The sequence below is a fragment of the Oncorhynchus keta genome, chromosome 19 (assembly GCF_023373465.1).
Source record: "Oncorhynchus keta strain PuntledgeMale-10-30-2019 chromosome 19, Oket_V2, whole genome shotgun sequence".
NCBI classification, from domain to species: Eukaryota; Metazoa; Chordata; class Actinopteri; order Salmoniformes; family Salmonidae; genus Oncorhynchus; species Oncorhynchus keta.
The window spans coordinates 3,996,937-4,009,473 of record NC_068439.1 but is presented as its reverse complement, the minus strand read 5'-3'; the positions used below and the strand labels follow the sequence as shown (position 1 = coordinate 4,009,473).

General features: G+C 45.2%; 1 protein-coding gene across 1 annotated transcript in view; it reads left to right on the top strand.

Annotated features, from left to right (window-relative positions):
• Nucleotides 1-12,537, top strand: part of LOC118378371 (CUB and sushi domain-containing protein 1-like) — a 926,375-nt gene that overhangs the window by 502,892 nt on the left and 410,946 nt on the right. Inside the window, 2 exon segments of the mRNA XM_052471760.1 lie at nucleotides 2,140-2,296; nucleotides 7,857-8,048. Of these exon segments, the coding sequence (XP_052327720.1) occupies nucleotides 2,140-2,296; nucleotides 7,857-8,048 (349 nt within the window).

The window sequence follows — 12,537 nt, the reverse complement described above, 5'->3', positions numbered from 1 at the left end:
CACCCCTTGACTTTTCCACATGTTGTTGTGTTCCAGATGGTTAACATGTTGTTGTGTTCCAGATGGTTTACATCTTGTTGGTTCCAGATGGCTTTAGGGATGTTGTTGTGTTCCAGAGGTTTACATGTTGTTGTGTTCCAGTGGAGGGGAGGGAGGGAGGGATGGTTGGAGGGAGAGGATTGGAGGAGGGAGTCTTGTGTTACAGTATTCCAGATGGTTTACATGTTGTTGTGTTCCAGATGGTTTACATGTTGTTGTGTTACAGATGGTTTACATGTTGTTGTGTTCCAGATGGTTTACATGTTGTTGTGTTACAGTATTCCAGATGGTTTACATGTTGTTGTGTTCCAGATGGTTTACATGTTGTTGTGTTCCAGATGGTTAACATGTTGTTGTGTTACAGTATTCCAGATGGTTTACATGTTGTTGTGTTCCAGATGGTTTACATGTTGTTGTGTTACAGATGGTTTACATGTTGTTGTGTTCCAGTATTCCAGATGGTTTACATGTTGTTGTGTTACAGTTGGTTTACACGTTGTTGTGTTCCAGTATTCCAGATGGTTTACATGTTGTTGTGTTCCAGTATTCCAGATGGTTTACATGTTGTTGTGTTACAGTATTCCAGATGGTTTACATGTTGTTGTGTTACAGATGGTTTACATGTTGTTGTGTTACAGATGGTTTACATGTTGTTGTGTTCCAGATGGTTTACATGTTGTTGTGTTCCAGATGGTTTACATGTTGTTGTGTTCCAGATGGTTTACATGTTGTTGTGTTCCAGATGGTTTACATGTAGTTGTGTGTTCCAGATGGTTTACATGTAGTTGTGTTACAGTGTTCCAGATGGTTAACATGTTGTTGTGTTCCAGATGGTTTACATGTTGTTGTGTTCCAGATGGTTTACATGTTGTTGTGTTCCAGTATTCCAGATGGTTTACATGTTGTTGTGTTCCAGATGGTTTACATGTTGTTGTGTTCCAGATGGTTTACATGTAGTTGTGTTACAGATGGTTTACATGTTGTTGTGTTCCAGTATTCCAGATGGTTTACATGTTGTTGTGTTCCAGATGGTTTCCAGATGGTTTGTTCCAGATGGTTTACATGTTGTTGTGTTCCAGATGGTTTACATGTTGTTGTGTTACAGTGTTCCAGATGGTTTACATGTTGTTGTGTTACAGTATTCCAGATGGTTTACATGTTGTTGTGTTCCAGATGGTTTACATGTTGTTGTGTTCCAGATGGTTTACATGTTGTTGTGTTCCAGATGGTTTACATGTTGTTGTGTTCCAGTATTCCAGATGGTTTACATGTTGTTGTGTTCCAGTGTTCCAGATGGTTTACATGTTGTTGTGTTACAGTGTTCCAGATGGTTTACACGTTGTTGTGTTCCAGTATTCCAGATGGTTTACATGTTGTTGTGTTCCAGATGGTTTACATGTTGTTGTGTTACAGATGGTTTACATGTTGTTGTGTTCCAGATGGTTTACATGTTGTTGTGTTACAGATGGTTTACATGTTGTTGTGTTCCAGATGGTTTACATGTTGTTGTGTTCCAGATGGTTTACATGTTGTTGTGTTCCAGATGGTTTACATGTAGTTGTGTTACAGTGTTCCAGATGGTTTACATGTTGTTGTGTTCCAGATGGTTTACATGTTGTTGTGTTCCAGATGGTTTACATGTTGTTGTGTTCCAGATGGTTTACATGTTGTTGTGTTCCAGATGGTTTACATGTTGTTGTGTTCCAGATGGTTTACATGTTGTTGTGTTCCAGATGGTTTACATGTTGTTGTGTTCCAGATGGTTTACATGTTGTTGTGTTCCAGATGGTTTACATGTTGTTGTGTTCCAGTATTCCAGATGGTTTACACGTTGTTGTGTTCCAGTATTCCAGATGGTTTACTTTGAGATGTTGTGTTCTGGGCCTACGCACATTCCCCCATAATATCAAAGTGGAATTATGTTTTTAGAATTTTTCACAAATGTATTAAAAATTAGAAGCTGAAATGTCAATACGTTTTCAAGGATTTTGTTATGCCAAGCTTAAATACATTCAGCAGTTAAACATGTGTTTATAATTAGTTGCATGGAGTCACTCTGTGTGCCATAATAGTTTTTAAATTACTCATCTCTCTCTTTAGGTGTTTGATGGCAATAGTAACCAGGCTCGTCTGTTGGGTGTTTTCTCTGGGACTGAGCTGCAGGAAAACACGCTCAACTCTACATCCAGCTCCATGTGGCTGGAGTTCGTCAGTAACGCAGACAACACCAGCAAGGGCTTTGAGCTACACTTTACCAGTGAGTAACATAGCCCTTGCCCTCTGGTGTCGACCAATAATAGGCAGTGTACAAAGCAGCAGCAGGTGTAGAGTATGTATGGTGCAGTATGAATACTATGAATCAGAATAGCTGAGCCGTTCTATATTCTATAGCTCATACCCTTTTGTTTCTCTGCCCCACCTTCCATCCAACTCCTCATGTCCCCTATCCCTCCGTCTTCTCTCTCTATCCCTCCGTCTTCTCTCTTTATCCCCCCGTCTTCTCTCTCTATCCCTCCGTCTTCTCTCTTTATCCCTCCGTCTTCTCTCTCTATCCCTACGTCTTCTCTCTTTATCCCTCCGTCTTCTCTCTTTATCCCTCCGTCTTCTCTCTCTATCCCTCCGTCTTCTCTCTTTATCCCTCCGTCTTCTCTCTTTATCCCTCCGTCTTCTCTCTTTATCCCTCCGTCTTCTCTCTTTATCCCTCCGTCTTCTCTCTCTATCCCTCCGTCTTTATCCCTCCTCTTCTATCCCTCCGTCTTCTCTCTTTATCCCTCCGTCTTCTCTCTTTATCCCTCCGTTTTCTCTTTATCCCTCCGTCTTCTCTCTTTATCCCTCCGTCTTCTCTCTTTATCCGTCCTCTCGTCCCTTCTTCTCTCTCTATCCCTCCGTCTTCTTCTCTCTATCCCTCCGTCTTCTCTCTCTATCCCTCCGTCTTCTCTCTTTATCCCTCCCTCCGTCTTCTCTTATCCCTCCGTCTTCCCTATCTTCTCTCTCTTTATCCCTCCGTCTTCTCTCTTTATCCCTCCGTCTTCTCTCTCTATCCCTCCGTCTTCTCTCTTTATCCCTCTTTATCCCTCTTCTTCTCTCTTATCCCTCCGTCTTCTCTCTTTATCCCTCCGTCTTCTCTCTCTATCCCTCCGTCTTCTCTCTTTATCCCTCCGTCTTCTCTCTCTATCCCTCCGTCTTCTCTCTCTATCCCTCCGTCTTCTCTCTCTATCCCTCCGTCTTCTCTCTTTATCCCTCCGTCTTCTCTCTTTATCCCTCCGTCTTCTATCCCTCTTTCTTTATCCCTCCGTCTTCTCTCTTTATCCCTCCGTCTTCTCTCTTTATCCCTCCGTCTTCTCTCTTTATCCCTCCGTCTTCTCTCTTTATCCCTCCGTCTTCTCTCTCTTTATCCCTCCGTCTTCTCTCTTTATCCCTCCGTCTTCTCTCTCTATCCCTCCGTCTTCTCTCTTTATCCCTCCGTCTTCTCTCTCTATCCCTCCGTCTTCTCTCTTTATCCCTCCGTCTTCTCTCTCTTTATCCCTCCGTCTTCTCTCTTTATCCCTCCGTCTTCTCTCTTTATCCCTCCGTCTTCTCTCTTTATCCCTCCGTCTTCTCTCTCTATCCCTCCGTCTTCTCTCTTTATCCCTCCGTCTTCTCTCTCTATCCCTCCGTCTTCTCTCTTTATCCCTCCGTCTTCTCTCTCTATCCCTCCGTCTTCTCTCTTTATCCCTCCGTCTTCTCTCTCTATCCCTCCGTCTTCTCTCTCTATCCCTCCGTCTTCTCTCTTTATCCCTCCGTCTTCTCTCTTTATCCCTCCGTCTTCTCTCTCTATCCCTCCGTCTTCTCTCTCTATCCCTCCGTCTTCTCTCTCTATCCCTCCGTCTTCTCTCGTTATCCCTCCGTCTTCTCTCTTTATCCCTCCGTCTTCGTCTTCTCTCTATCCCTCCGTCTTCTCTCTCTATCCCTCCGTCTTCTCTCTCTATCCCTCCGTCTTCTCTCTCTATCCCTCCGTCTTCTCTCTCTTTATCCCTCCGTCTTCTCTCTTTATCCCTCCGTCTTCTCTCTCTATCCCTCCGTCTTCTCTCTATCCCTCCGTCTTCTCTCTCTATCCCTCCGTCTTCTCTCTCTATCCCTCCGTCTTCTCTCTCTCTCCCTCCGTCTTCTCTCTCTATCCCTCCCTCTTCTCTCTCTATCCCTCCGTCTTCTCTCTCTATCCCTCCGTCTTCTCTCTTTATCCCTCCGTCTTCTCTCTCTTTATCCCTCCGTCTTCTCTCTTTATCCCTCCGTCTTCTCTTCTATCCCTCCGTCTTCTCTCTTTATCCCTCCGTCTTCTCTCTCTATCCCTCTGTCTTCTCTCTCTATCCCTCCGTCTTCTCTCTCTATCCCTCCGTCTTCTCTCTCTATCCCTCCGTCTTCTCTCTCTATCCCTCCGTCTTCTCTCTCTATCCCTCCGTCTTCTCTCTCTATCCCTCCGTCTCCCTCGTCTTCTCTCTATCCCTCCGTCTTCTCTCTTCTATCCCTCCGTCTTCTCTCTCTATCCCTCCGTCTTCTCTCTCTATCCCTCCGTCTTCTCTCTCTATCCCTCCCTCCCTCCGTCTTCTCTCTTTATCCCTCCGTCTTCTCTCTCTATCCCTCCATCTTCTCTCTCTATCCCTCCGTCTTCTCTCTCTATCCCTCCGTCTTCTCTCTTCCCTCCGTCTTCTCTCTATCCCTCCGTCTTCTCTCTTTATCCCTCCGTCTTCTCTCTTTATCCCTCCGTCTTCTCTCTCTATCCCTCCGTCTTCTCTCTTTATCCCTCCGTCTTCTCTCTCTATCCCTCCGTCTTCTCTCTTTATCCCTCCGTCTTCTCTCTCTATCCCTCCGTCTTCTCTCTTTATCCCTCCGTCTTCTCTCTCTATCCCTCCGTCTTCTCTCTTTATCCCTCCGTCTTCTCTCTTTATCCCTCCGTCTTCTCTCTTTATCCCTCCGTCTTCTCTTCTATCCCTCCGTCTTCTTCTATCCCTCCGTCTATCCCTCCGTCTTCTCTCTTTATCCCTCCGTCTTCTCTCTCTATCCCTCCGTCTTCTCTCTCTATCCCTCCGTCTTCTCTCTTTATCCCTCTGTCTTCTCTCTCTGTCCCTCCGTCTTTCTCTCTATCCCTCCGTCTTCTCTCTTTATCCTCCGTCTTCTCTCTTTATCCCTCCGTCTTCTCTCCATCCAACTCCTCTTTGTCCCCTATCTCCTCCGTCTTCTCTCTCTATCCCTCCTCCGTCTTCTCTCTCTATCCCTCCGTCTTCTCTCTTTATCCCTCCGTCTTCTCTCTTTATCCCTCCGTCTTCTCTCTCTATCCCTCCGTCTTCTCTCTTTATCCCTCCGTCTTCTCTCTTTATCCCTCCGTCTTCTCTCTCTATCCCTCCGTCTTCTCTCTTTATCCCTCCGTCTTCTCTCTTTATCCTCCGTCTTCTCTCTCTATCCCTCCGTCTTCTCTCTCTATCCCTCCGTCTTCTCTCTCTATCCCTCCGTCTTCTCTCTCTATCCCTCCGTCTTCTCTCTCTATCCCTCCGTCTTCTCTCTCTATCCCTCCGTCTTCTCTCTCTATCCCTCCGTCTTTATTCTCCTCTCTTTATCCCTCCGTCTTCTCTCTCTGTCCCTCCGTCTTCTCTCTCTATCCCTCCGTCTTCTCTCTTTATCCCTCCGTCTTCTCTCTTTATCCCTCCGTCTTCTCTCTTTATCCCTCCGTCTTCTCTCTCTTTATCCCTCCGTCTTCTCTCTTTATCCCTCCGTCTTCTCTCTCTATCCCTCCGTCTTCTCTCTTTATCCCTCCGTCTTCTCTCTTTATCCCTCCGTCTTCTCTCTCTTTATCCCTCCGTCTTCTCTCTCTATCCCTCCGTCTTCTCTCTTTATCCCTCCGTCTTCTCTCTCTATCCCTCCGTCTTCTCTCTTTATCCCTCCGTCTTCTCTCTTTATCCCTCCGTCTTCTCTCTCTATCCCTCCGTCTTCTCTCTCTATCCCTCCGTCTTCTCTCTTTATCCCTCCGTCTTCTCTCTCTATCCCTCCGTCTTCTCTCTCTATCCCTCCGTCTTCTCTCTCTATCCCTCCGTCTTCTCTCTCTATCCCTCCGTCTTCTCTCTCTATCCCTCCGTCTTCTCTCTCTATCCCTCCGTCTTCTCTCTCTATCCCTCCGTCTTCTCTCTCTATCCCTCCGTCTTCTCTCTCTATCCCTCCGTCTTCTCTCTCTATCCCTCCGTCTTCTCTCTCTATCCCTCCGTCTTCTCTCTCTATCCCTCCATCTTCTCTTTATCCCTCCGTCTTTCTCTATCCTCCGTCTTCTCTCTCTATCCCTCCGTCTTCTCTCTCTATCCCTCCGTCTTCTCTCTTTGTCCCTCCGTCTTCTCTCTTTATCCCTCCGTCTTCTCTCTTTATCCCTCCGTCTTCTCTCTCTATCCCTCCGTCTTCTCTCTCTATCCCTCCGTCTTCTCTCTTTATCCCTCCGTCTTCTCTTTATCCTCCGTCTTCTCTCTCTATCCCTCCGTCTTCTCTCTTTATCCCTCCGTCTCTCTATCCCTCCGTCTTCTCTCTATCCCTCCGTCTTCTCTCTCTATCCCTCCGTCTTCTCTCTCTATCCCTCCGTCTTCTCTCTCTATCCCTCCGTCTTCTCTCTTTATCCCTCCGTCTTCTCTCTTTATCCCTCCGTCTTCTCTCTTTATCCCTCCGTCTTCTCTCTTTATCCCTCCATCTTCTCTCTTTATCCTTCGTCTTCTCTCTCTATCCCTCCGTCTTCTCTCTTTATCCCTCCGTCTTCTCTCTTTATCCCTCCGTCTTCTCTCTCTATCCCTCCGTCTTCTCTCTTTATCCCTCCGTCTTCCCTCTCTCTTTATCCCTCCGTCTTTATTCGTCTTCTCTCTCTATCCCTCCGTCTTTATTCAGTCTTCTCTCTATCCCTCCGTCTTCTCTCTCTATCCCTCCGTCTTCTCTCTCTATCCCTCCGTCTTCTCTCTCTATCCCTCCATCTTCTCTCTCTATCCCTCCGTCTTCTCTCTCTATCCCTCCGTCTTCTCTCTCTATCCTCCGTCTTCTCTCCTTGTCCCTCCGTCTTCTCTCTTTATCCCTCCGTCTTCTCTCTTTATCCCTCCGTCTTCTCTCTCTATCCCTCCGTCTTCTCTCTCTATCCATCCGTCTTCTCTCTCTATCCCTCCGTCTCTCTTTATCCATCCGTCTTCTCTCTCTATCCCTCCGTCTTCTCTCTCTATCCCTCCGTCTTCTCTCTCTATCCCTCCGTCTTCTCTCTCTATCCCTCCGTCTTCTCTCTTTATCCCTCCGTCTTCTCTCTTTATCCCTCCGTCTTCTCTCTTTATCCCTCCGTCTTCTCTCTTTATCCCTCCGTCTTCTCTCTTTATCCCTCCGTCTTCTCTCTTTATCCCTCCGTCTTCTCTCTTTATCCCTCCATCTTCTCTCTCTATCCCTCCGTCTTCTCTCTCTATCCCTCCGTCTTCTCTCTTTATCCCTCCGTCTTCTCTCTCTATCCCTCCGTCTTCTCTCTCTATCCCTCCGTCTTCTCTCTCTATCCCTCCGTCTTCTCTCTCTATCCCTCCGTCTTCTCTCTCTATCCCTCCGTCTTCTCTCTTTATCCCTCCGTCTTCTCTCTCTATCCCTCCGTCTTCTCTCTCTATCCCTCCGTCTTCTCTCTCTATCCCTCCATCTTCTCTCTCTATCCCTCCGTCTTCTCTCTCTATCCCTCCGTCTTCTCTCTCTATCCCTCCGTCTTCTCTCTTTATCTCTCCGTCTTCTCTCTCTATCCCTCCGTCTTCTCTCTTTATCTCTCCGTCTTCTCTCTTTATCTCTCCGTCCTGCAGGTTTTGAGCTGTTGAAGTGTGAGGACCCGGGTGTTCCTCAGTTTGGTTATAAGAGAGAAGATAAAGGTCACTTCGCTGGCAGCACCGTGTGTTATAGCTGTGACCCAGGATACACCTTGAAGGGACCTCAGATCCTGACCTGTTTGAGGGGGGAGAGGAGAGCCTGGGATAGCCCCCTGCCCTTATGTGTCGGTGAGTTTATATGTGTGTGTGTGTGTGTGTGTGTGTGTGTGTGTGTGTGTGTGTGTGTGTGTGTGTGTGTGTGTGTGTGTGTGTGTGTGTGTGTGTGCGTGTGCAAGCGATCCGAAAAGCACATACCCTTCCATTATGGGTGGGCAACCAGAAAACTGACCTAAGTTTTAAGGCTACCATCTGACCAGTATTTAACCTCTTTGAGGTATGTGGGACACTAGCGTCCCACCTGGCCAACATCCAGTGAGATTGCAGAGCACCAAATTCAAATACAGAAATACTCATTATAACAATTCAGAAAATATTAAAATACTTTACATGGGTTTAAAGATTAACTTCTCGTGAATCCATCCACGGTGTCAGATTTCAAAAAGGCTTTACGGCGAAAGCATACCATGTGATTATTTGAGAACATAGCCCAGCAGACAAATCATTATTACAAACAGTAACCAGCCAAGTAGAAGAGTTTCACAAGTCAGAAATAGAGATAAAATGAACCACTTACCTTTGATGATCTTCATATGTTATGCACTCAGAAGACATTAATTCATTCAATAAATGTTCCTTTTGTTTCGATAAAGTCTCTCTTTATATCCACATACCTCTCTTTTGTTTGCACGTTTTCTTCAGTAATCCACAGGCTCAAACACAGTCACAACAGGCAGACAAAAAAAATCAAAATGGTATCCGTTAAGTTCATAGAAACATGTCAAACGATGTTTATATTCAACCCTCAGGTTGTTTTTTAGCCTAAATAATCGATAATATTTCAACCGGACAATAACGTCTTCAATATAAAAGGTAAACAAGAAAGGCACTCTCTCGGTCGCGCGCGTGAAAAAGCTCTGTGACAAGTCAGGGTCCACTCATTCAGGCTGCTCTTACTCCCTCATTTATCAGAATACAAGCCTGAAACGATTTCTAAAGACTGTTGACATCTAGTGGAAGGCATAGGAACTGCAATTTGAGTCCTAAATCAATGGATACTGTACTGGCATTGAATAGAAATCTACAACAACAACACAAAATCCTCCTGAATGGATTTTTCTCAGGTTTTCTCCTGCCAAATCAGTTTTGTTATACTCACAGACACTATTTTAACAGTTTTGGAAACTTTAGAGGTTTTTCTATCGAAATCTACCAATTATTTTATGCATATCCTATCTTCTGGGCCTGAGTAGAAGGCAGTTTAATTTGGGCATGCTTTTCATCCACAATTCCAAATGCTACCCCCTACCCTAGAGAAGTTAAGGGCACCATGCTACTCCATTCTCCTCTCTCATTAAAACTAGTTAGGCATTTCCCAGGTTACCTATTTTGCATATGGCCTTACTTACACCTTGCAACTTGGAAAATATATATCAGTTTAAAGAATAAGTCTGAAGAATCTCAACTATAAAATATATTCTGGTTTGTTTAAATAACACTTTTTTTTGGATACTACATGATTCCATATGTGTTATTTCATAGTTTTGATGTCTTCACTATTTAACTATGAATGGATGAGTGGTTCACCAATCATGGCCTTGATTGGCTCAGTAACAAGGTGTGGTATTTAGGATGTCAGGCGACGTCCTGACAACTGATGAACTGAAATGTTCTTGCAAACTTGCAAACGTTGATTTAATATTTTCATAAAACACAGAAATTTGGACAAGTGAATGTTTTATCACATTTCTAGAACGTGAATAACTCAGCTTCATAATACCAGGGTATATCTGGTGGTCTGTCTCCTCATGACTACATAATACCAGGGTATATCTGGTGGTCTGTCTCCTCATGACTACATAATACCAGGGTATATCTGGTGGTCTGTCTCCTCATGACTACATAATACCAGGGTATATCTGGTGGTCTGTCTCCTCATGACTACATAATACCAGGGTATATCTGGTGGTCTGTCTCCTCATGACTACATAATACCAGGGTATATATGGTGGTCTGTCTCCTCATGACTACATAATACCAGGGGTATATATGGTGGTCTGTCTCCTCATGGCTACATCATACCAGGGTATATCTGGTGGTCTGTCTCCTCATGACTACATAATACCAGGGTATATCTGGTGGTCTGTCTCCTCATGACTACATAATACCAGGGTATATATGGTGGTCTGTCTCCTCAGCTGCATAATACCAGGGTGGTGTTATGGTGGTGTTATGGTGGTCTGTCTCCTCATGACTACATAATACCAGGGTATATCTGGTGGTCTGTCTCCTCATGACTACATAATACCAGCGTATATCTGGTGGTCTGTCTCCTCATGGCTACATAATACCAGGGTATATCTGGTGGTCTGTCTCCTCATGACTACATAATACCAGGGTATATCTGGTGGTCTGTCTCCTCATGACTACATAATACCAGCGTATATCTGGTGGTCTGTCTCCTCATGACTACATAATACCAGGGTATATCTGGTGGTCTGTCTCCTCATGACTACATAATACCAGGGTATATCTGGTGGTCTGTCTCCTCATGACTACATAATACCAGGTATATATGGTGGTCTGTCTCCTCATGACAAAAACTACATAATACCAGGGTATATCTGGTGGTCTGTCTCCTCATGACTACATAATACCAGGGTATATCTGGTGGTCTGTCTCCTCAGCTACATAATACCAGGGTATATCTGGTGGTCTGTCTCCTCAGCTACATAATACCAGGGTATATCTGGTGGTCTGTCTCCTCAGCTACATAATACCAGGGTATATCTGGTGGTCTGTCTCCTCAGCTACATAATACCAGGGTATATCTGGTGGTCTGTCTCCTCAGCTACATAATACCAGGGTATATCTGGTGGTCTGTCTCCTCAGCTACATAATACCAGGGTATATCTGGTGGTCTGTCTCCTCAGCTACATAATACCATCTGTCTCCTCAGCTACATAATACCAGGGTATATCTGGTGGTCTGTCTCCTCAGCTACATAATACCAGGGTATATCTGGTGGTCTGTCCTCAGCTACATAATACCAGGGTATATCTGGTGGTCTGTCTCCTCAGCTACATAATACCAGGGTATATCTGGTGGTCTGTCTCCTCAGCTACATAATACCAGGGTATATCTGGTGGTCTGTCTCCTCAGCTACATAATACCATGGGTATATCTGGTGGTCTGTCTCCTCAGCTACATAATACCAGGGTATATCTGGTGGTCTGTCTCCTCAGCTACATAATACCAGGGTATATCTGGTGGTCTGTCTCCTCAGCTACATAATACCAGGGTATATCTGGTGGTCTGTCTCCTCAGCTACATAATACCAGGGTATATCTGGTGGTCTGTCTCCTCAGCTACATAATACCAGGGTATATCTGGTGGTCTGTCTCCTCAGCTACATAATACCAGGGTATATCTGGTGGTCTGTCTCCTCAGCTACATAATACCAGGGTATATCTGGTGGTCTGTCTCCTCAGCTACATAATACCAGGGTATATCTGGTGGTCTGTCTCCTCAGCTACATAATACCAGGGTATATCTGGTGGTCTGTCTCCTCAGCTACATAATACCAGGGTATATCTGGTGGTCTGTCTCCTCAGCTACATAATACCAGGGTATATCTGGTCTGTCTCCTCATGACTACATAATACCAGGGTATATCTGGTGGTCTGTCTCCTCATGACTACATAATACCAGGGTATATCTGGTGGTCTGTCTCCTCATGACTACATAATACCAGGGTATATCTGGTGGTCTGTCTCCTCATGACTACATAATACCAGGGTATATCTGGTGGTCTGTCTCCTCATGACTGCATAATACCAGGGTATATCTGGTGGTCTGTCTCCTCATGACTACATAATACCAGGGTATATCTGGTGGTCTGTCTCCTCATGCTACATAATACCAGGGTATATCTGCTGGTCTGTCTCCTCATGACTACATAATACCAGGGTATATCTGCTGGTCTGTCTCCTCATGACTACATAATACCAGGGTGGTCTGTCTCCTCATGCTACATAATACCAGGGTATATCTGGTGGTCTGTCTCCTCATGACTACATAATACCAGGGTATATCTGGTCTGTCTCCTCATGACTACATAATACCAGGGGGTGGTCTGTCTCCTCATGACTACATAATACCAGGGTATATCTGGTGGTCTGTCTCCTCAGCTACATAATACCAGGGTATATATGGTGGTCTGTCTCCTCATGACTACATAATACCAGGGTATATCTGGTGGTCTGTCTCCTCATGACTACATAATACCAGGGTATATCTGGTGGTCTGTCTCCTCATGACTACATAATACCAGGGTATATCTGGTGGTCTGTCTCCTCATGACTACATAATACCAGGGTATATCTGGTGGTCTGTCTCCTCATGACTACATAATACCAGGGTATATATGGTGGTCTGTCTCCTCATGGCTACATAATACCAGGGTATATCTGGTGGTCTGTCTCCTCATGACTACATAATACCAGGGTATATCTGGTGGTCTGTCTCCTCATGGCTCAGCTACATAATACCAGGGTATATC